Source organism: Psammomys obesus, unplaced genomic scaffold (genome assembly GCF_907164565.1).
Source record: "Psammomys obesus unplaced genomic scaffold, mPsaObe1.curated_primary_1811, whole genome shotgun sequence".
Classification (NCBI taxonomy): Eukaryota; Metazoa; Chordata; class Mammalia; order Rodentia; family Muridae; genus Psammomys; species Psammomys obesus.
The window spans coordinates 1,034,578-1,059,512 of NW_026590654.1; the positions used below are offsets into that span (position 1 = coordinate 1,034,578).

At 46.6% G+C, this 24,935-nt stretch overlaps 1 protein-coding gene across 1 annotated transcript in view; it reads right to left on the reverse strand.

Moving 5' to 3' along the window:
- Sash1 (SAM and SH3 domain containing 1) overlaps positions 1-24,935 on the reverse strand; it is a 90,802-nt gene that overhangs the window by 62,046 nt on the left and 3,821 nt on the right. The window contains exons 3-4 of the mRNA XM_055608067.1: positions 4,160-4,200; positions 1,613-1,699 (exon numbers count right to left, since the gene is read on the reverse strand). Coding sequence (XP_055464042.1) covers positions 1,613-1,631 — 19 coding nt within the window. The 5' untranslated portion in view covers positions 1,632-1,699; positions 4,160-4,200. The remainder of the gene's footprint in view (positions 1-1,612; positions 1,700-4,159; positions 4,201-24,935) is intronic.

The following is a 24,935-nucleotide window of genomic DNA, read 5'->3' on the forward strand; positions in this document are numbered from 1 at the left end:
ACAGGAAGCCTTGGTAGAGGAGAGACCTAGCTTGCGATTTGTGTTTCCACTGTGTCTCTGCCTCTCATTTCTATTTTTGTTGCTGCTGTTATTGTTGCTTTCGGTTTTTCGAGACAGGGTTTCTCTGTGCAGCCTTGGCTGTCCTGGATTCAATTTGTAGACCAGGCTGGCTTCAAACTCACAGTGATCTGCCTTGCCTCTGCCTCCCTGAGTGCTGAGTTGAGAGGTGTGTGCCACCACGCCCAGTTTCCATTTTGTAATCAGTCAGTTCAGAAGTACCCCTCAAGTCCTTTCTGACACTCATCCAATTGTGGAAGAATGAAAGGGTGTGTTGGATTTGGAGAGAAGCCTGCTGGTTTGATTCATTTTACTACTTGTGTTGAGTGACACAGGGCTGGTTAGGTGTTTCATGAAGCCATGTGCACTGCTGACTCTCTCTAAGACTTATTTTTATTAATATCTATGTGTCTATGTTTCTATATAAGTGAATGACACATGTGGACGCTCCCAAAGGCCAGAATAAGGCATCAGATCTCCCTGGAGCTGGAGCTCTATACAACACAAGCTTTCCTGACACAAGTCCTGGGAACCAAACTCCCATCCTTTAGAAGAGCAGCAAGTGCTCTTAACCACTGAGCCTTCTCTCGTGGGCCCCGTCCCCACTTGCCACGGCCTTCTTTCTCCACAACTTTCTAAGTGAGACTTTGTCAGAACACAAAGTCTGTCTGGAAGCCCAGAGGAGTATTGGTCTCTACCAAAAGAGAAAGCTCCAAGTGCTGAAGAACAGGTTCCTCAGTCCAGGGACAACTAAAAAAACATCGTCATGAAAGAGCCGTCTGAAAACTCGGGTGTGCAGAAAGCTAAAGTCCACGGTCAAATTCCTCATGTCTGGGCGAGTGACTGGACAGTCTTCCTGACTGGAGAGGCCATGTTACTGTGTAAAAGGAAACCCAGCGGTGTCCGAGGAGGCCAGTAAGGCATGTTCAGTTATTGATAAGCCCTTTCCGCCAGACAGGAATGTGGAAGTCGAAGTGTCCTGCTTTCCTCTGTGAACACTGGGGGAAACGTAAATTACATAACGCGGCCTCTAGGGATGACAGATTTATTTGCTAACTAAACAAAAACAAAGGCAAGGCCTGGAGAGAGGGCAGAGCTCCCTGCAACACAGCAGCCGGGTATGTTCTCATGATGTCAGACCCAAAGAGGGTTTCCAGGGGCAACAGCTCCATAACTGTCCCTGCCACAGAGGAAAAGTTCAGAAGAATGCAAAGGCTCCAAGCCGGGGTATGCACCGGAGGCTCCAACACTAACAAACTCCAAGATCCCCTTGGGCTGTTGGGGTCAGTGCTTGGCCAGTTTAAGAGAAGAGCAGGGAAAGGGGAACGTCTGTAGACAGAGGGCCACTAGCTTGGCCAGTTTTCTTCTCTTTGAGTTCAAGAAATTCATGGGGTCAAAATCTTGAAGCCATGAAAGGAATGTCAGAAAAGTTGACTATTTTGCAGGCATATACAATGAGTTATTCCTAAATTGGAGTGTCCCTTTAGCTCAGGGTAGGGCTTCTGAGCATTATGAAGCCACAAGGACTCATTGTCCAGGAGCCCCAGCACTGTACCTTTGGAGGTCTGCCTCATTACTCCTTTCTGGTTCTTTCGAAAATTCTGCCAGAAGTACTTGTTTTTCTTCTTCCAATCGCCTTTGCCTTTAAGAAAGAAACAAAGGGAAAAAGGAAGGAGAGAAAGAGAGAGAGAGAGAGAGAAGCACAAGCAGTAAATTTACTGATACAAAAGCAGTCTCTTATAATGTGAAAGCTGGAACGAACACTCTGATTGCACAAAGACAGTTTTTCAGTTTGTGAAAGACTGTGAAATAGCTATAAAGTTGTTTAAAAGAAATGCAAATTTGCTAGTAGGAAAAAAAAAAATGGCCCAATGAGGTTAAGAAAAGAAATACAGGCACATCAAAAGGGCAGGCCAAGCACGCGCTCTCAGGTTCACTTTGATGTCTGTCTAGCCAGTGTGCCTCCTCCTGCCGTGTACTGTGGTACATTCTCTCCCTTCGGTTGCAGCCACAATTATTTCCACGATGCCACAAATAGAAGGCTTGCAGAGGTTCAAGTCGTTTTGTTTTGTTCCTGCTGTTTACCGACCACTGCTTTATTTCCCTTATTCCAAATTTCATGAAGAAAACACAAAGGCTGTTATGGCCTGCTGTGCACTGCTCAGCACAGACTAACCAACCTGGATCACTGGGGTGTTGGCTGGCATGGGTCTACTGCACAGGAAAGGCGTGATCCCCAGATCTCTAATGTTCAGGGTCTTTGGTGACCAACCTATAGACTACAAAGGTCACAAAGACAAGAAAAACAGAGGACCCTGCTGCAACATAGCCTAACTCATCTCACCTCCCGCCTATCTTGGACTAAGATTGGGTGATTCAGCAGTGGAAACAAATTTGGCATCAATAGACATTTAAAAAGCTACATTACGGTTCTAGTAATTGACAATATGAAATACTGTCAATTTTTAAATGCAAACAGATGAGAGTTCAGCCAGTGACGAGATTGTTTTACAAGCATGAAGTGCAAACTTCAACCTCCCAGAAGCCACAATGGTGAGGCTGGGCATGGTGGCATACACTTATAACCCCAGCACTGGACAGGCAGAAACAGGAAGGTCACTGTAGCTTATGGACCAGCCAGCCCAGAGATTTGGTGAATGAGAGGCTCTGGTCTCAAATAACAAGGCTCATGGCTCCTGAGGAATGACGGCTAAAGTTTTCCTCTGGGAGAGCATGCACACACACACATGTGCATACATGCACACACCAAAAAATGTGAAAGGCAAACATGAAGGAGAACGGTCAGTGGGTGGGAAGGGCAGCTCTTTTATTCTTTAAAAAGGAAAGGCGGTGGCGGCAATGGCTGCCGCTGCGCTGATGTGGCGCGCCCAGAGCAGCTCTGTCTCTGTTTGGTGTCTGCCTGGTTGTCCTGTGGCCACTGGAAACAAGGCCCAGCAAAGCAGCGGCTTCCACAGTCTAGACTGGCGGTGCCAAGCCATGATGCATGGAGCAGCCATGTGGGAACTCCATCGCTCGGGCTCCCAAGCTAGCAAGGGTGTCATTTGTCAAAACAGGATGTCCTCATTTAAATGCTGACAGCCCTGGAGGCCTGGGAATGAAACCCAAGCCCTTCTGACTTGGATTTTCTAGGTTCTCTGGTCCACAAGGTTAGTTTCATGGGGTCTGGCGCCTGTGAGCAAGTCCCAAAAGCAGATAACAGCCATGTAAGGCAAAAACAGACTGGGTGTCAGTCATTTGACCTCTTCTTAGAGAGGAGACTACAGTGCATTTCTCTGCTTATAAGCTGTATTTCCTTCCTTCTCGTACACACACAGATAAGCTTTTTGAGACAGGGTTTCTGTGTATAGCCTTAGCTGTCCTGGAACTTGCTGGGTAGAACTCAAAGATCTGCCTGCCTCTGCCTCCCAAGTGCTGGGTTTAAAGGTGTGTGCCACCACTGTCCAGCTCCTATTTTGCTTCTGTAATGGAGATAATAAAAATAGCTAACATTTCTTCAGCACTGACATCACCCCGGTACTTTGCTGTTCAACCACCTCATTTAAGTCTCATGTTTCTCCTCCTCCTCTCCCTCTTCCTCCTGGCCCTCCTCCTCCGCCTCCTCCTCCCCGTCTTTTTTAACAGTGACAGGGCCTCACCACGTATCTCAGGCTCACCTGGAACCCACTATCATCCTGCCTCGGGCTCCCATGTGCTGAGATTACACTAAGTCCTACCATGCCCACTGTTATTCATAGGATCCGTTCTTACTCCATTCAGAAGGTAAGAAAACCAAGCCCTGGAGAGGCAAACGTCTGAGGTCACAACAGCTGCGTTGGCACTCACGATTCAAAACCTGACCACCGGATGTGAGTACTCATTACCCACCAACACTCTGGCCTTTGCTTTATCAAGAACAGATCTCAGCAGGTATACACACCTTTAATCCCAGCACTCAGGGAGGCGGAGGCAGGCAGATCTCTGTGAATTGGAGGCCAACCTGGTCTACAAAGTGAGTCCATCACTACCAAAGCTACACAAAGAAACCTTGACTCAAAAAAAAAAATCCAATTAAATATTTAAATCAAGGGCAAGGAGTACTGACCTACACAGCCGTCTTCTGAGTTCGACTTATGGAGGGGATACCTAGAAAAGAAAGCGAAATGTATACATGTTACCAGACGGCCTTGGTTTGGGGGCTTTTCACTGAAACCTTCCTTACCAGTTGGACCTTGGACCAACAATGCTTATTGGATCTTGGGGAGTATTTACAAGTGGTCTTTCCTACCTATCTGCTGAGTTCCTAGGAAATGGATACCATTTGTCAACACTGATTAATGACCCAATCTAAGACAGGATCTATATTTTAAAAAGGGAATATGGATGTCACTAACGGTCAATGAAGGATATTTCGTGTCTTAACCTAATCGCTGGTTAAGTTCCTGCCAACTAAAGTCTATAGGGTAAATGAAAAAGAAAAATCATGTCATAATGACCATATCAGTTCCATAGCACAATGGCTGCTTGGCCAGTAAGAGAGTAGCATGGGCAGCTGGAAAAAAGATGAGAGTAGGCTGGGGAGGTGAGAGATACCGTCAAGAGGAGACTGGGTGCCAAGAATCAGTACACAGTTCCTGTGGTAGGTGACCTCCTGCTGGCAAGTGTGATAGTTGGTCTTGCTAGATTATGTAAGCCAGGCCTGGTGGCACACTCCTTTAATCCCAGCACTCAGGGAGGCAGATACAGCCTGATCTCTATGAGTTTGAGGACCACAAAGTGAGTCCAGGACAGCCAAGGATACACAGAAACCCTGTCTCAAAAAAAAAAAAAAAAAAAAAAAGCCAGAAATTTGCCTTCTTTTGTTTCTACAAGAGCTTCACATTTTAAAGTTATGGCAAAATTTTAAAAAAATGGATTGAAGTTGATCAACCTGTGTCTGTTTCACATCCCACCTTGAACCAAGCTGTCAGCGTGAGACAGCAGATCCAGGTAAACCCAAGTAACATGGAGCAGTAGCAGACTAAAACCAGTGAGTGAGTGAGTGAGGTGGCTCTCTAGAAAGCACTCAGACAAACACCATGTAGCATGGTGGCAGGGAAAGCAGGGAACATTAACATGAAGAGGTAGCAGGAGTAGAGAGCAGATCCAAATCCTCAAGTGTTGGGTTCAAACTCGAGAGGACAAAGTCATTGTCCTTCGTCATGCCAAAAGAAAAAATAGAAAGAGCTCATTTCCGAACAGAAGCTGGGTACTTAGAGAATTCACGCCCAAACCTCCTCTCCAAGTTCACTGCCCAAAAGGAAGATAAAGAGATGCCTGGCTAGACACTGTAGCTACCGTCTAGATGCTTAGGAAGCCAGTTGTGAGGCCAGGTACTGAGAGGTAACACTGAAAATAGAGGACAAATGGCAGAACCTTCAAACACCTAACAGAGACCTTGCAGGTAAAGGGACCTCAGGACTTTAAGGTGCAGGAGCATGGGTGGGGGTTTCTCATGCGAGGCCCCCAATAATGCAGCCATTACTCAGGTGGACAGGCACAGGGGATGCCGTTGACTCGGCCGCCAGGCCCTGTGGGTAACAAAGTATTCCATATTTGAGAGACAAGAACTGTTTCTGACTGGCACAAAACCCTGCAAGATCTCCATGGTAAACTAGGAAAGACAGGAAAGACAGACACGGGTGAGACCACTGCAGAGGTCAAGAGCCGGATGAACTACTATTCACTCATCTTTCTACACACAGCACACAAACACACCCACCCACATCCACACACCCAGCATAAGGAAACATACTTGATCACCAAACTAACCCCCGCAAAAGCTCTAGAATCTACAATCTACTATTTCCCCTCATCCTATTTACTACAAAAAATAAGATATTCAACTCATATCTATTGAAAGGCTTCCAAATGGCGGCCATTTTAAGTTCTAAAAACATTCAGCCAAAACATGTAAGGGACAAAGGTATAAGGTATGAGGAAATGAGGCTATTGGTTAGCGAGCAGGGTGGATAAGAAAAAGAAAGCACATGGGGCAGAGACATAGATCAGTAGGTAGAGTGTCTGTCTAGCACACGGAGCCCTGGGTTTGACTCCATCACCATATAACACTGGGGGTAGTTTGTGTTCTTTTGTAATCTCAGCATCTGGGAGGAGGGTCTCTGCTACACAGAGAGTTCAAGGCCAGTCAGGAATGTATAAGATCCTGTCTCAAACCCAGCAAACAAACAAGAAGGCACACAAAGATGATGGGGTAGGGTATAGTTGGTCTTGACTGGTGCAAGGGGATCAGTAAATCCGTTCTAGATCTATCTGTGAAAGTTGCCATAGATAACTAAGGGATAAAGACTCACCCTGAATGAATGGCACCATCCGTGGCCGTTTGGATGGGAAATAAGGGGGAAGGAGGAAGTCTCACTGGGCCAGGCATTTTTCTCCACTTACCAACACTGTGAGGTGAACACTTTCTTACGCGCCACCTGCTTTCCACACCATGACCCCTACGTCGCCCCAGGGCCCAAACAAGCACAGCGCGAGGACAGACAAATCCTTTCCTAAGCGGGTTCCTCTCTGGTCTTTGTCACAATGGCACAGTGGGACCATGGGAAGGCAGAGGATCGGGAACACCACGCGCTCATGGCCACAGGTGAATTCTGAGACCCACAGACTGTCCAAGAGCATCGCCCAGCTGGCGGAGAGGAAGGCAGGGAATTCTTCAAAGATGATCATCTTGGGCTGCTTTGGGATTCTTAGACTCTGAATAAGAAAAATCTTCCTGTGTTGTATTTAAACTCAAAGCCACAGTGACGCATGGCCACGCACCTGCTTCAGCTGTCCCTGGCACACCAATGCCTGCACATCTACATAGTCACAGTTACTGTAAGGACGGGGAAAGGCCTGGCCCTTGCTAAGAACTACATGAACTATCCTCAGTGCTGGATAAATCAGCTACCAATGTGGTCAGAGCTTTGTCATTGTTTTCCCTTTCATAGAAAGAAGTACGTTCTCAGGGAAATGATCTGCAGAAACTCGTAAGCCTTCGGGTGATTGAGAGTAACACGTCTTAAGGGAATGAATGACTTTTAGCTATCACTTGATCATATTATAATTTTACAGGACACTGTGGTTCCCACAAGGGGTCAAGGGATGTCGCTAACACTTTGCTCCTTGGTACTTGCAGCCGAGGGAGCAGCAGGTGGTCTGCTGAGGCCCTGTCTTCCTCTCCGGAAAGAATGAAGACTAATCACTTCAATCCTATCTTTGACATTTTTAAAGGCTCCTTTCTATCCCAAAGCCGTCTTTTCATACTTCCAGCCAAATAGAAATGTTCAACGACATAAAAATACTTCCAAACTTGCCATTTCAGGAAAATGCATGTTCTCACTGCTACCTAGACATTACAAAATGTAATCACAGGTTCTTCCCCAAAATACAGACTCACAGTCTTTTTGTTACTTTCATTCACTCTCTGCAAATTATCAGGCATGTTGGGTAATTTTATCCTCATGTTTGGCATGGCCCGCCCTTCTTTCATTTCCCCAGACCGCCTGAAGGTGGCACTGTAGATTCTTCATTCAAGGGTGACAGAGAGCATGGAATTTTGTCTTTAAATTTTCACAAGTTTACAACACTCAGACTGGCCAAAGCCAGGCTGTCAGGCTCCTTAGATCATCACCTCTCAAAGAGAAAAGTGACAACGTATGAATTTGGCCAGAGTGACTTCTACATGCAGAGGCTGACAGAGGAGAAATGCAAAATGCTACACACCTGCATGAACACACACACACACACACACACCACACACACACACACACACACACACACACACACGAGTGCTCAGCTACTCCTAACATCCATTCTCCAGGACCTGAAACTAACCATGTAACCCAGTCTGGAGTCAGCAGGCAGAAAGGTCACCTCCTGGTGAGCCCTCACTGTGTGCCTGAGCCTAGAAGGTGGGCTGTGGGGCCAAGCACCGTCAATTTCACTGGTAAAGGGATGGGAGTTAGGAGCAACACTTGGCATCTGTTGCACTCTGAAAGTACTGCACTTCGTCTCAGGAAGCCTAGGAATGTGATTCTTGTTTAGAGCTCAAGAGGTCCCATGTTCAAATCCTGGACAAGTCTGTCTTATTTCTCCAGAAGTAAGCTGGAGTGAATATCTTTTCAATACTACGGTTAAACTCCCCACGTTGCTAACATGTAAACATTCCCCTCAACATCCCTAAACTACTTAAGATGTTTCTAAAGACAAAATTCACTTAAGAAAAATTCCTAAACTAAGGAATTGTTGGAATTAAAAAACAAATTCAAGAAAGCGTATCTTCAGAACTTGGTCAACATCTTTCCTTTGTTTGTTCATTTTCAACCCTTCCTTCCTTGCATCTTGTTGGTATGTGATTCAGATCCCAGGGAATCAGACACTCACTCCCTTGGGCCCGGGGGGCATTTGCTAAAGGAGCAGGAGGGGCTCTGGCTTTGGAGTGGGGTGGAGGGGCAGGAAGGGCCTGCCAGGGAGGGAGGAGCGTGGACAGGAGCACTGAGACCTCCCCTGCAGATTCAGCCTACAGCAGGAGGGGCTGGACAGCCACGGCCCTGCGATGAGGAAGAACACAGTGTGGAAGAGGAAGCCCAAGCGTCTCCTGGGGCCAGTGGAGTCGGTGCCTTCTGACCCTCCCTTGGAGGTAAGAAGGGAATCTGGTACCACAGTGGAGGATGCGGCACTCGAGCTGCAGACCAAAGCCCAGTAGCTAGTACTCACATTACAGGGATGGAGGCTCAGTAGCTAGTACTCACATTACAGGGATGGAGGCTCAGTAGCTAGTACTCACATTACAGGGATGGAGGCTCAGTAGCTAGTACTCACATTACAGGGATGGAGGGCAGTGGAGCGCGTACAGAGAGGTGTTTTGAAGACAAAGATTGACACCCCACCCCACCCCCACGTCAAAAAGGAGTGACGCCAAACAGCCACACATGGAGAAGGTGCCCAAAGAGAGAAGGAACAAGGGGTAAATGTTCCCATGGCTGACTGGAGTAACAGTCAGCTTAATAGTTCTATTGCTGCCTCACCTCAGTGCACAGGCTACCCTATTTTCTGAGTTTCTCGCCCTAGAAAAGATGCCTTCATCAAACCACCCAGTGGGAGGGTGAACAAAGAAGGGCGGGTCAAAATGTACTGTCTGTGTTCCTGCAGACGCCCACCTCCAGAATCAAGACGGCCATGCAGACATCTGCAAGCACAGGATGAGATCTCAGGGCAGGGGGCACAGAGCTGCCCTCCGTGATGCCCGAGCCCAAAGCCTTTCCCGTGCACACAGGACTGACCTATCCCACCCCACATCCGCTGCCCTTTCCCGGCCCTGCTCCGTCAGGGTTAAGACACCACTCACGAGAACCTCTGGGATGTTTATCACCCCAAATCTGAACAAAGTCTGTGGACACGTGAGAACTGAGCGCTTGAGACCACTTACGCCATACCACCTTCCAGTCGGCTGGTGGAGGGAGGCGTGGAGAGAGAGCCTCTGACTCGCTTCTTTAAACATTCTAAGGTGCGCCCAGGCAAACAAGACTATCTCATTTTCACACGTGGAGACCAGCATTTGGCAAAGCACAATAAATGTCTGCGCTCAAAGAAAGGCCTAAACTATAGTCCCTGTCAGGCTCAGTTACGCTTTACTGTAACTAAACAAACAAACATACGTGCGTACACACATAAACGCAGTTATAGCCTAATTTGTAAGAAGTAACATATGTTATACATTACTCGAAACCTGGACTTACAGAGACTGTTATGGCTCCATAATCTTAAATCTCAGGACATAAACTCCAGCACTAGTTTTCTCCCTGCTGAATTTTGACTCAGGGCTCTCACTGTGTCTGCTATTACCCGGCATCACCCTGGGCTGCCCAAGAGTGCCCAAAGCTAGTCACCTTCTTCTCTGGAAGCAGAAAAAGGACACGCCTGTGCTACAAGACAGTAAGGTTGAGGAAATTATCTTTGATAGGTGTGGCAGCAAATGGCTGCAACCTGGCATTAGAAAGGCGGGGAGGCAGGAATACGGCTTCGAGTTCAAGGCTAGCCTGGGCTAACAACTCGACTGTCTCAGAAACAGCTTACAGATCTTAAATGAGTTTCCCTTTTCATGAATTCTGTAAGTATAATTCATATTGTCCTTGGCAATATATATGGATTAGACATGTATGAGGTTTTTGAATGTTTTTATTTATTCCTCGAGAGTTCATGCAGCATTTCGTCAAATTTTTCTCCTCCTCCAAATCTTCCTAAGATGGGGCTTGCACTGAGCATGGAGATGCAGCCAGAATCATTCCATCCCAGGAGCTAACAATTACAAAGAGCTAGGGGTGGGGCTCTGTGTCTACTTCTACATGGAGTTTCTCTGGGACAGGGTCTCATGTGCCATGGCTAACTTCTCACTTGATATGTAACTGAAGATTGGCTTTGAATTTCTTGCTTTTCTGCCTCCATCTCCCAAGTGCTGAGCCGAGAGCGATGCACTGTCCACCCCATATCATGCTAGGCAAACAATCCACAGGCTGAGCCCCGGCCCCAGCTGGATGGATATTATCCTTAAGACACCAAATACATATTTTTATCTCATGAGCGTCTCTTCCCCATTTAGCAGAAATAAATGCGGAACAAATTCAGTTAATACCATCTCCCACCTGCCGTAAAAACTCAAGAGGCTGCCCATTCCCCAGCAGCAGGGACAGGACTGAAATGAGGTGAGAGAGACAGCAGAGCCTGGGCCATAAGAAAGGGCTCACTGAAGGATGGGGGGAACACAGAGGCCAGTGCCCCCTAGTGGTCAGTCCTCGTAACTCTTTTGCTTTAGCCCAAACCTGGTCCTTCCTGGGGGAAAGGCAGGATTTCGTACACATCAACTGTGAGAGAGAGTAATTCTCAGAGTCTTACAACTCCGTAAATATCAGGTGCCAACGGCAGCACCAGTCACAATTTATCAGCCCAGTGAAAACACCCTTGTTCAGGCGTTTTCCTTTCATCTCAGTCTTTTCGCAGCTTGAAATTTCTTCTTGTTGTCTTTAGTTTGGCTTGCTAGCTTTTTGTTTTGTTTTGTTTGAGACAGCATCTCACACAGTAGTGTATGCTAAACTTACAACTTATCCTGTATCCCAGGCTGGTCCAAACTCCCAGAAACCCTCAGGCTTCAGCGTTCTGATCACTCAGGCTGCAGGCCCGAGGCACCACGCTCAGCTTTGACCTGTACTTTCTGAATTTTCGTCATGAGCTCGCTCACCTCCATAAGTGATCACGGCAGGTTACGTAGTGTGAAATCCAAGGCAACGAGCCCACCCCGGGATAAGAGTCACACGAGGAAGTCGGACAGACTTCGGGAGAGGCAAAAGACGCCCCACATTTCTGCCTTGGGCCACGGGATGAAGTAGCTATAATACAATGGTCCCTACCTTACTAGGCTGTTGGGAGATGAGTGAGTGGATGAATAGAAACAGCCTACATGGCGCCTATCATCCGAAAGGTTCTCGTAAATGACATGTATGTAAATACTCATTGGAGCCACAGGCACACAACCTCGGCCAGATGAAGCATTTCCAGTCACCGATCTGCCTCTGTAACAATTTAGCATGTCAGCCTCTCTCCAGGATTTTGATACAGTTTCTTCTTCTTCTCATTTCATAGAAGGTACTTATTACTACCAACAAAGCATATATCTGATGATGGAGTGTGATGTCAAATGTTCTTTATCTAGTTTGCTTGTGACACACTATTATTTCCATTTGCTTATGCCTTATGTCAGGTACTGAAGCAATGGCTCAGTGGCTAGGAGTGCTTGCTGTTCTTCATAGGTCCAGCGCTTGGTCCCTATGAACGACACCAAGCAGCTCACAACCAACCACCTATAACTCCAACTCCAGGGGTTCCTACATTTCTGAGGGTATGTGTGTAAGTGTTTAAAATTCAAAGATTTTTTTTAAACTCTATATCCTAATGTCATCTCCTAGGGCAGTATTTAGCTTGGTAAAGCACAGTATATACTAATTTTTTAAAATTAGTGCTGAGGTTTTTCAATATGGTCACATTTCCTAGAAAATGATTTTAATCCATCAATTATGCCACATTAATTTTCTAAAAGCAATGGCGGCCTTTTCAAATTCATGAAGTATAACTGTTGTCGCAAAACAATACTGCCACCCCATCTTTAACTCTGCTATATTCAGGTCTGTGATGGTTGATTTTGACTATCCGCTTGACACAACCTAGAATCAGCCAAGAATAGAGTCTCCATGAGGAACTGTCAAGATTGGGTTGACTTGTGTGCATGTCTGTGGGAGACTATCTTGATGAGACGTTAACTGGTGTGTGAAGACTCAGCGCACGTGAGTGGCACCATTCCTTAGGCAGAGAGCTGTAGACTCTATGAGTAAAGGAAACCAGCTCTACACAAGCATGCATGAATTTAATCTCCCTCTCCTCTTGCATTCCATCTCAACTTGAGAAGTTGCTCTGAGATTCTAAATTGTCTTTCAATGACTGACAGTATCCTGGAATTTTAAGTCAAAGCAAAACAAAAGCTTTCTCCCCTAAGCTGCTTATTGTTAGGGCATTTTATCACAGCCCGGAAAAGAAAGAAAAAGGCCCTATTACAACGTGGTACAAACTCTTAGACCGCTGAAAAAACATGGAAGACATTTGAAATCTCAAGCTATGAATTTTGTACTTGTAACTTTTCCTACCCCATCTCCTTTCCATAATTTCCTTGGTTCAAAACCACTTTAAGTCAGGCTATTTCTTCCATGTGAGACATCTCAAAGGACATCTTATTCAGAAAATAAGGAGATGAGTCACACGGAGCTTAGAACATGCCTACATATGCTAAACACTAAAAGCTAATAAACTATGATTAAATGTAATAATTCTCCCTGGGCTTTGACTCAAGTCTCTCTCAAACCTTCTTAAAATGTATTCCACCTTCTCAGCTTGGTTCTCCGGCCCCTCCAGGCTGGCCAGCAAGTTCTCCAAGCCAAAAGCGGGGCTACCAGCCTCCTGCATCTGAAAACTCTTCACAGGGGTGCCTCGAGGGGTGTGCATCCCTTCACACACCAGCTACTAACTTCTCCTGCAAGTTAACGATTCAGGTCACTGGCAGAAATGCAAAGCTTTCACATCTGACGAGCAGCCAAATGCTATCTATCCACAGTGGAAGTCCAGGGCCTGACTGTGTCCAGGCTACACTCATTAAGGCCAGGACTTAAGAGCATGGGATGGAGTGGATCAGGCTGTGCTGTGGTTTCAGGGTAGGGGTTACAGAAAGGCAGAACAAATCCAGGTTTGTTTACATCCTATTATCAGGCTATCCCTCCATTCCCAGCAACCTCACATTGGCTTCTCTGTTCCATATGGGCTACATTTTCTGTTCCCTTTATTTTCTTTTTTCTCTTCCTCCCTTCCCTTTCCTTTCTCTGTTTCTCTTCTTGGACAGATTCTTATGTAGGGAAGGCTGCCTCAAACTTGCTGTTTAGCCTAGGATGCCTTGAAGTTGAAATCCTTCTGCCTTCCCCTTCTGAATGCTAGAATAACTGGTATGTGCCTTCACGAACAGTTTAATGGAGTGTTGGGGAAGAAGTCAAGGGCCTATGCATACTATGTAGGCAAGCACTATACCAGCTGAGCTCTATCTCCAGCTCTCATATTTTTCTTCATTTGTGACTCAATGGTTCAGAACTAAATAAGAAGTGAATATAAAATGGATACATGAGTGCTAGCTTTGCTGGTAATAATCATTGACAGTAACAGCATATATCCCAGCAGCTATGATAAATGCTTTTCCAGACCTCCAAAGGAAGTGATCAATCTTCAGAACTTCTCTGTGACATACTGGATGGCCCATAATATTTTAAGTAAGATCATATAGAAAGGAACCATCACTGATTAGTCTCATATAAAAAAGATCAATGATGACTTTTCGTTTGATTGGTAGAGATAATGACATTCTGTGTTACTTGATGAGGACACTACATCACAGTCCAGCATACATCTTCCACGAGTTTACAATTAATCCAGTGGACTTTATTAACCTCCTCTAAAGTAAATTTGCCTCCTACCTCAATAACTTTTCTCACTTTCTTTCTTCCTCCCAGAATCATGATTTTGTTGGGTGACAGTCTGCTCTGTGAAATACCTCCTTAGACTCCCTTGCAGCTAAGGGAGAGCAAGTGCCAGTCTCTCACAGAATAGAAATGTTAGAATTCTCTGGTAGTTCTAAGAAAGTTAGTGCTTCTGTGATTAAAAGAATCGGCTTGGTATATACACCCTCTTCTTGTGGTCCCCTCCTCCATCTTGTCTGAAACACAGGCAGCAAACCCAAGTACTTATTGGTGGTCATAAGGAAGGAAGTCACGCTCTAAGGATGGTGCAACGGAGGGGAAGTAATTTCAGCTGCGACCAGTCTCGAACAGTTTCCTGCAGAGTTCTGGCTATAGCAGAATGTGAAGCTCTTTGTCAGAATGTGAAGCCAAATTAACCTGAGACTAATCACTGACAGACACAGTGGCTAGTGAATAAGAAAAGAGCCAGGCATTGTGGTCCATACCACGTAACCCTGGTACTTGGGAGGTAGAGGCAGGACAACCATGAGTTCCAAATCAGCTTGCGCTATAACACAGTAAGACTCTGTCTAAAAACACAAGACAAAAAGGGGGGGGACTTTTATAAAGCATTGGTCTGGGTTGGTTAGTTTACTGTGTTTTTATAAGTCATGTTTATTCTGGCCCAGGGGTACCCTGATAAGAACATGCCCTCTATACAAGTGAAAGTACCAAGGCCCAGAGTGCTTACTTATGGAACTCACCAAAGGCCACAAAACTGATACAGTAAACCATTGTACATGTGGCTTTTGATTTCCTCAATTTCAGTTATCCATGGTCAAATATGATTCACAATAGTACCATTTTTTAGTAATCTTACAAATGAACAATTTAGGTTTAAATAATTTTGGACAGGGGACTTGGGGCAGCAATAAAGCACTTGCCTTACAAATAAATAATAGATAGATAGATAAAATATATTAGTATATAGCATAAAAACAAAAATATTGTATTACAGCATATCAGAAGTGAGACAGCTACAGTTGTAAGTCGTAGAGCTAAGAGCTCAATTCAGCTCTTCAAATATCTAGCTCAATAGTGTTTCAATAAAACCTGGGCTCCACGAATACAAAGATCACCTCATCATCTTCACACTATCTTCAAGGTGCTGGGTCCAATATTGCGAGCCCACAGCGTTAGCAATGAAAATGCAATATAGGTTTGTTGGTCAGCGTTCGGAGTCTGAAGCCCCGAATCAAAATTCTGGCTTAGAAACAAACAGACTATTGTTGTTGTTGTTGTTGTTACTATTATTATTACTATTTTACTATTAAATATATGCTGTGTATGTCTGTGTGTCTACGTCTCCAGCATGTGTATGCAGGTGCCTGTAAACCCCGCAGCTGGAGTTACAGGGAGTTGTGGCTGCTGGAAACACCAGCAAGGACAGCCTGTCCTCCGAACTGTAAGCCATCCCCAGCCTCCAGCTCTGGCCTCTGATGACTTCCCAACAGTCACACAAACAAAGGCAGAAAGACTTGTGGAGAGCCTTGACTATCTGTTCATTCCTTTTACCGCACCCAGTCAATCTCATCTTGGCCTTCATTGTCCAGCTTCCCTGTGAACTTCAACTTTTATTTAGGTTCTTATTTCTTAAGAATTATTAGGTTTGGCTAAAGCAAAATAAAAAGAAACTAAACAAAATGGGGTTGGCACATTCTTTTCACCACAAAAATCTACTTTTCACAAAACTAAAGAGGAAACATGAGTAACTTTATATAAGCTTAAATAGAGTCTAAGAAGAAGGAAGAATAAAAACAGAAAACAAAGAAGAACCTTTCGGGCTGGGGGTGTAGCTGGAGCAGAGCCTTTGCCCAGTGTGCAGAAGTCTCAGTGAGGTACCCAAGCTGCAAACATAAACAGAAAGGACTGAGGAAAAGGCTAACAGTTAAATAGTTGCTGTTCATTCTGTGTATGCAACAAAATTATTCTTTCCCTCTAGTTCTGCTTGAAAAGTTTCTGAGTATGTATAATAAATATGTGGTCCAAAAAATTTTTCCCGGCAAGAAAGCCTGGGCTGGAGCTTGGCTGAACAGAGAGGCCACCTCTTCATTCAGCTCTACAGACCAAGTAGCTATCAGACATGAGGCCTGTACTCCGTTGGTGTACAAACGGAGTGCCACCACCCTGGGCCACAGGAACACTGGGTAATGGATCCCAGGCGAGAGGGGCTGCAACTCTTCACAAAGCTGTTACACCCCACTGAGAAGACAGGCCTCAAGAGGCAGCCTTTACCAGGTTTGGCCTCAGAGTGGGGAGGAGAGAGTATGAGAGGAAGAAAAAGAGGCTCCATTCAATTATCTCCTCCTGACGTTTCCATGGTAATGGCTCCGGAAGCGGGTCAGAACTTTCTCAGTGGAAACAAACAGCAGCTCTCATTCACCATCACCCAAGCCTGCTAGCCACACTGGCTGCTTGTGCGGGAGCCCCAGGCAGGGACAGGGGGTTGAGGAGCCTTTCTTCTGTCACCTGCTTTGGGGACAGGAGGGGGTGGGGTGCTGCTGAGCCGGCCTCTGAGGGTCAAAGCCAGAGAACTTTGGGTACGGAGGACCCTTCCTCCCCTTGCTAGAGGCCCTCCTGGACAGGGCTGTGGGAGCTGCCTGCCTGCCCTACTTCTCTCAGCAGGCAGCACAAACAATGTGGTGACCTGAATCTGGGTCCCTTCCATGGTGACTGCTGGCAGAGCCACTTGAGCTTGGTTTGCTCCCCGGACGCTTTAAATTCTTTGACAGACACACACAGGTGCTGACATCTGTAAGCACTTTATGAATACTTTGAAGATGGGGACCTTGGCTTTCCAGTCTTGTAATATCTTATTTTGAAATTCCTCGGCATTATCTTAGTCATAGCCTCACGCCCTCTGCATGAAAACCCACTGGGCAGTTGGCTCTATCCCTCTTATCCACACACTGGCTTTACTTTGCCTTTGGATGGCTTCACATGCCACTTACTCCTGAGCCTGTGGTTTTATCCCAGCAACCGCATCAGCACTGCTGGAGAAGCTCTTCTGAGGTCATCATGAACATAATGACCTTCCAGCACCAGCTGACTGGCCCCTAAACTCTACCTGTCCTTACACCTGGCCAATAAGACTGTGCTTTGAGTAACATTTCATAAAACCCAGCTGGCTGCCTAGCGCTCCAGTGCAACACCCCAGTCTCCAGGGCCTCAAGACTGGAAACTACTCCACCAGGCCCATCTGGCTGTCTTTTCTACCCCTCCAGAGGATTCCCAGAGGTGGATACGGATGGCAGAATAGTTCCAACAGACAGACAGGCCAGCAGTAGCTCTCCTTTTTCACACCATGTGTACCCCAGCATCTCTGAAGGAACACAAGCAACAGTGTAAAGACAGCCTCAGTCAAGAACAGAACACTCAGCAACCAACAACCCAAACAGGTGATCTGGCCACCCTAGTATTATCAAGTCTGCCTGGTTTCATCTGGACAAGGCTAGTCACAGGAATACACTTTGAGCAAGGGTACTCCTGTGACCTTTGACCTCCCAGCACACAGAAGGCTCTCCTTAAATACCTAATGACAGAATGAGCCAGTTGATTAAAGCCATTAGACTTCAAGCACAGTTTAAAAGGGCCCAGCAAGTTTCAGAGCCTCAGGCTTCCTTGAAGGCATCAGACATCCCCCTCATACTGATAATGGCCCTTCCCACACAGGGGCATGCCTGTGCTACCTTCTGAAGGTCCACCAAGAGCCAGGTGAGGGCTGCACGCACGGTCTCCAAGCAGCCTTGCAGGTCCTATATCTTCTGCTTGGAGTTCACTTCCTTTCTAGTCTGCTGACAAAACCTGTGGGAACCTTTCAGCTCACAGTTCAACTGCATGGGGGTTCCCAGAATTGTCTTCCCTGCATGGGTCCCAGTGGGGGACATGGTAGCATTTTCTGAGAGGTGTAGAAAGCAGAAATGGAGGCAGCCAGATTCTCTCTGTCCTTCAAGGTCAGGGCATGAGGACAGCAGTACCCAGCAGGTGTCACTGCTATCCCCTTAGGTTTGCAGCATGGGACAGCAACTGGCCTGTGTCACTCATACTTCCTGCGGATTCACAGGCTCTCGGAAGGTTGAGGGAGGATATCAGTAACTCCTGAGGGTCCTCGGAAAGGACGGTTTTAAAGGTTTGCTTGGGGATGCTGAGAAATGCCATCATCCTGGCAGGCAGCAGTCTGTCTTGCTCTTCCCACATTACATGCAACATTTTAAACCTTGTTACTCCTGACCGCCAGCTGGAGGAACAGCCTCACCCAGACAGTGGAAGCAGCCCCCGACTACCACAGGAGGTCAAATCCCAGAATAAAATCCTTATGCAGTTTGGACATGCTGCTCCACTGAGTTACACAGCCTTCAATGGCTATTCCCAGAAGGCCACTATCCTTCCTCTCATGGCTCCTCCACCATGATGGTTGTTACACTGCCTTATCGTTTATCTCTGTCCTTCTCCTATTACCAGAATCTAGTGGTTTTGTGCATAAGAAATGTGGTAAGTGCTTATTAAATCAAGTCTTATTAGCTGCCTGGCCCATCAAGGGTGTCTCCAAAGACTGTTGCTCTTTTATTCTCCAGGTGGCGGGGCATATGAGAAGAGGCCAGGTGCCTGAAGACACACAGGCCTGGCTATGAGATTCTCATCCTCCTAGGCCATGCTTTGTGGTCTTAGCAATCATTTGGCCTTCCTGAACCTTGGTTTTCTTAACTATAAAATCCTCTTCACATTACAGGTTGCTAGCAGGACTAAAAAGATATACAGGGGCCTGGAGAGGTGGCTCAGCAGTTAAGAGTACTTACTGCTCTTGCAGAAGACCTGGGTTTGGTTCCCAGCACCCACACAGAGGCTCACAACCATCTGTGACTCTAATTCTAGAAGATCCTATGCCCCTCTTCTGGCCATCACAGGCACCAGGAAAGCATGTTGTGTACTTACATGCATATACATAAAATAAAAATAAACAAATCTTAAAAGGAAAACAGACATACACGGATAACTGGGTAAATTCCAGGCAAGGCCCCTTTATGTAAATGTTATTTTTTTCCCCCTCCCTCAGCACTGACCCAGAGGACAGACAGCAGCCACCTGTATGTGTAAACAGCCTTAGCTGCAGTGCCTGCCCCCACAACCACAGCTCGCAGCCTGCCACCTCGCAGGAAGCAGCCCAGGCACGTGGCCTCCAGCTGGGGTTAGGCCAGCTGGAGCTGGCTCACCAGACAGAATGAAGGCAACAGCCTTCTCAGCTGGGAACAGCTGAGGCGGAGAACACTGGCACAGCTGCGGCCCAGCCCCAGCCCCTGCATTCAGGAATGTGGAGCCCCTCAAATATGCCACGCATCAGTGTGCACATGTGTGGCACAGACAAACGCACAAACGTTCACTTCAGCACACTGACCACATGGACTCTGAAAATGACTGCTGTTTCTTAGCCTCTTCTCCAACTTGTGGCATTGGAAAGGAAACTAAAAGTCATGTGAGATGATTAAAATTTAAGTGATGGTGGCCACTGATTAGCCCTGTATACAGCCCCACCCATGAGACTATGGACACATGTGCTGACAGACCTCGGCCAGGGGCAGCACAGGCCCTAAAGTAAGGAGACAGGCCAGGCACTATTCAGGTATGTGACAGCCCTCGAGATGACCTGTTACTGTGCCTGGTACAGATTCTGTTGGGCTCTGGCGCTCATACTAACAATGCAGGCAAACCCCAAGCAACCCCATCAATTACGAGGTCAACAAATGGAAGGCGCTTGAGGAAGAGGAGCCTGGGGAGGACAATCAGCCCAGCAAAGTGGAAATGTACAAGGGAGTGGTGAAGTGACATCTGTGAATCCCAGAGCAACCCTCACTCAAACTCTAGCTACTGGACAGAACCTTGCCCTGATACCCTTGTCCTCCACATAGATAGCAATTAATAAACCTACTGAAGCAAAATACCACATAGTGCATATGCTAACACATGGCTTTTGGTCCAGCACCACACTTATTTCCTGAACCTAACCTTGTAGTTCTGTCTGTCCATCCTACACAGACTGTGATAAGAGGACCAAATCGTGATTGTCTAGGCTGTCCTGGTTCTCTCTGTGGCACTGTGCCCACCTCCCAAGACAGGGAGCCGACTGAGGCCAGCCCACCTCAGACAGGCAGGATAACGTATTAACTTTGTCAAGGGCGCATCCCACACACTTCCTCACACAGAGGCAGACCCAGGCCTGGAGCATGCAGGCCTGTGCCTCATGGAAGAGTGGTGGCCCATCCCACCCCACATTCCTGTCACAAACAGGATGTGGAGAAAGAATGCATTAGTCTCAGCTCCAGAGCACATGGCTTGACTGGATTTCCTAGCAAGCTCAGGTCCTTCATCAGTTCTTTTTAGTGAAACTATTTCTCTTCCAAGGACGAAAAACCCCTCCACCTGTGAACATCCATTTCTAGGAAGGTGCTCTAGCTGGACTCTGGTCATGTAAGAGGGGAAAAAAAAATCCGCATGACCCCAGACTACAGACCCTGTCCTTGGTGAACACAGAGAGATGGATGAAGCCCCAGCCCCCCTCCTAGACCCAAGCCCACAAACACGCCAGTAGAAAAACAATATACTACAAGAAGAACGACTTCTTACATGTTTCAAAAGAGTTGGATCAAAGTTACCAGGAATCAGATCCCAGGGACTTCTTAATGCTGCACTAGAACATAACCAATTATCTTCCAAAAGTACATTTTCTGTGCATGTGACGTATCTGCCAATGTGCGTATATTCAGTGGGTGGATGACTGCTTAGCATCTGACAACCATGGGACTGCGACAGCTAAGGGGCATGAAGCTTCTTCTGGGGTGTCCGAAATGGCGTGCGATTGATGACTACGCTAATGGTGACAATTTGCTGTGATACACGATACCCTATTCTCACCTTCTGTGAATACACTGTACTGTATGGGACCATATCACATATAACCAAGCTGACAAGACAAGAACTCAAACGTGCACACAGAGACCCTCACACAAATGTTCACAGCAGAGTTCTTCACAAAAGCCAAAAGGTGGGAGCGATGCAAATTGCACATTGGTCAGTCACGGACAAACAGAACGCTGTATGGGCATTCAAAGAGGAATAAAAGTACAGCCTGAGGTGTAAAACTGATGAAGGCACTAGGCTAAGTGAAAAGAAGCCAGCTCGGAACTGCTGTGAGGACGTTTGTGAGACTAAACATACCACACAGATGAGCTGCACCCTGTTTACCTGTGCACGGTGTCAGCAATCAAACCCAGGGCCACACAGGAGCAGTCTACAGCCTCTTACTGTGTCCTATTGGTGGAAGAAGTGCATGGCATGCGAGTTACAACTCAATAAACGAATTACCAAAGCACTTCCCTAACAAAATTGCTTCTTTCAGAAGTCAAAAGACTTGAAGAGCTATGGTATTTTACAGTGTACTTTGTGTGGTGTTTCTGCTTGAAGATGAAGAAAATGGGAGGAGGACGGAACCAGAGAGCAGGATGAAATCAGGTGGGGAAGAGGGCAATCCCTAGAAACAGATGGTTGATTGGTGGATGCTAAATGATTTTTAAGGTGACCTTTTGGTGTTAATATTTTCAGGCAGAAAGCATGTCAATAAGCTCCTGCCCATTTGGGGAAACACTGGTACTTGCCAGATAACATAAAAACAATGAGGGTCTTTACACAGTAACTCCATGACCACCGGGAGCAATCCACTGTCATCATCCTACTTCAAAGAACCTAGGTCACCCAATGAGCCTGATGCAATTACAAAACGGGCTCTGATTCTGAGCACCAAGGAAGAACCAGAAGAGAAGGCCTTACAGCTCCTGCCAGGCTGACTCATGTGGAGCCCAAGAACATAAGTCACCAGAGCCATGGGCAGGGGCATGAACTTGAACTATGTTAGACACATAATAGCGACAGATAAGATTACAGAGTACTTACGATGTGTTAGATCGCTTACTAAACGAGGTAATTACTATAATTACATCCCACTGAGTCAAGGAACTGGCCCCAGGATTGCAGAGCTGGTAAGTGCCTGAATTCAAACTCAGAGTCTGGAGGCAGGCAGGTAGGTCATCCCTACCTGGTAGCCAGGGACACTACGACTGGATTGACACGTTTGTCTCCAGCTCTGGGACCTTAGGGAAGCTAACTACACTCAAAAGTGGTATCTCCTTCAAAGAGCTCACGAAACATTAAGTGAAAAATGACAAGTAAAATGACGAGTATAGAAAGAACAGGTTGGTCTCAAGGCTGGATCCAGAGACCTCAATGGGTAGCAGGCTCACAACTAAATTGCTGACGTTGGATGGAGCAAGCTCAGGTAATGAAGGTCTGGTTTAAATTATGTGTTTGAACATGTCATTCCTGGCTAGTGATGTTGTGTTGGCAGGTTATGAAACCTCTGAGACAGGAAGCATGATAATGGAAGTAGGATTGCCAGGGATGGACCTTTGAGGCTTTAGTCTGTTCCACTATTTCCAGCTGGAGCACTTTGGTTCCTGCTCAGCTACCAGGATGTGACCAATGGCCTCATACTTTTGCTGCCAGTGCTAGGAGCTGACGCTGCCACTGAGCCTTTCACACTGTGATGGCCTGAATTCCCTGAATCATATGCCAAAATAAACTGCTCCTTAAACTGCTCTGTCGGGTATTTGGTCGTATCTCACACAGGGAACATCACACAGGGACCTGCCTGAGGAACAGGCCTGGGGAGCAGTGGCAGGAGGGCAGCAGTGGGTGGAGGACAGAATGTACGACACTGGGCTCAAAGGGAACAAGGAAAGCAGAGTCGGAAGTGCAGGGAGCAGGGGGAGTCAGGCACTGAGCAAGAACTCAGTCGGGGGCTTCTTCCCTAAAGACAGGAAGGTGGAGAAGAAAGGAGAAAGGAAGAGACAGTTTCCTGAGCATGAGCTAGGGGAGGGTGGGAGGGAAGAAGCTGACCCACTAAGAAGAATCAGGAAAGCCGTGCTGAGCTCCACACACGCGTGAACAGGGCATTCATCGATCATCAACTGCATCCCAACCACCTCGGGAACACAGAACCTGCTCTACTGCCTTTGGCTCCCTTTATTTATCTGCCTTTTCTATCACCCTATATATTTGGACTTTTGCTGGTCATAAAATAGTTCAAGTGTAGTCCCTGGAATGGAAAAAGATGAAACTAAATCAGTGACTGTTCAACGCTGGGGAAAGACTTAGCAAGAAGCAAGCTGTAAATACTAGTGATGGTGGCGCGTTGCGGTTTATTTTAGACTTTCTTGCCTCGGCAGGTGAACAAGTGACTGCGGCCCAGCTTAGACCTCAGTCAGAGTCAGCCTGGCACCTGTTCCCAACAGCAGCAGATTGTAGGCTCTAGCTGCTAGTTACCTAATGCTAACGAAAGCATCAGTCCATCTTCCTCCTTTTTTGCGTTGTGGCCAAACACCTGACACGATTGATAAGGGAAGAAAGATTTCCTTTGGCTCAAGGTTCACCAATCCAGTTCATGTTGGGGAAAGTACAAAAGCAGGAGCTGGAGGGGCCCTCAGCCAGGGAGCAGAAAGACATGAATGCTGGTAGCCACCTGGGTACTCAAATTAGGATTCCAGTGACACCCACATTTAAAGTGGGTCTTCCCTCCTGCCAGTCCTTTCTAAAACACACTTACAGAATCCCCACCACCACCACATGTTTCCATGGTGATCCACATCCAGTCAAGTTGAAAACTGATGATTTACCATCACAGCCCCTAACCCCTAACCTCTGGATTTGCAGAAGTAATACAATTATAAACAGTTTGAAATTACAGTGCTGTGTGCGACCAGAAGCTCGGCTACTTTAATTGGGATCAGATCTGGTTTTGATACTGGGTAGATGTGGGGCTTTGAGCAACTTAATGGCCTCTCTGTGTCTTGCTTTCTGTGTTTATAAATATAAGGGACAGTAATAGAAAATGCTAATTTCCCACCAAATGACAGCTCTTTGTCTCTTAAGATTATTTTGTTCAGGGCAAAAATGTGTTCAGCTTTCAAAACTTCCCTTCAATTCAGCGATCGACTAACCCAATTCTTTTCTTTGGGGATATGTATTTTGGCTCACGGTTTCAGGGGGTCTCAGGCTACGCCAGTGGAGTGGTAGAATTCATGGATTCTTGCCAGCTGAAGCACATCATGGGGTCTCCTCATATCACAGCACATTCAGCTATCATCCGCCAAAGCCAGTGGCTCAAATCACCAACTCTTTGCTTTGGTCCATACCAACATTTAAACTATGAGTGGTATTCGTGTGTGTGTGTGTGTGTGTGTGTGTGTGTGTGTGTGTGTGTGTGTGTTTCCCATAGTTCCCTCTCCCTTCAACTGTGAACCATCTGTTCAGGCATCATTACATCTTAACACTCAGAATACTGCATGACCTTCTTGCCGAGTTGGTGCTCAGTAAATCGCAGCTATATGAAGAAGCAAAGAGTAGAAAGAGGAGTGGGGTGGGCGGACGTCCAGGCAAACTGCTTTAAAGGTTGCCTTTGCCGTCCCCACTTCACTGTGTTTCCACTCCTGGCCTAGGAGATGCAGCAGCCACTTTACGGTCACAATGAATGACCCTCCCCCACCACTCGCATGAGAGAGAGAGAAAGAAAGAAAGAAAGAAAGAAAGAAAGAAAGAAAGAAAGAAAGAAAGAAAGAAAGAGAGGGAGAGAGAGAGGGAGGGAGGGAGGAAGGAAGGAAGGAAGGAAGGAAGGAAGGAAGGAAGGAAGGAAGG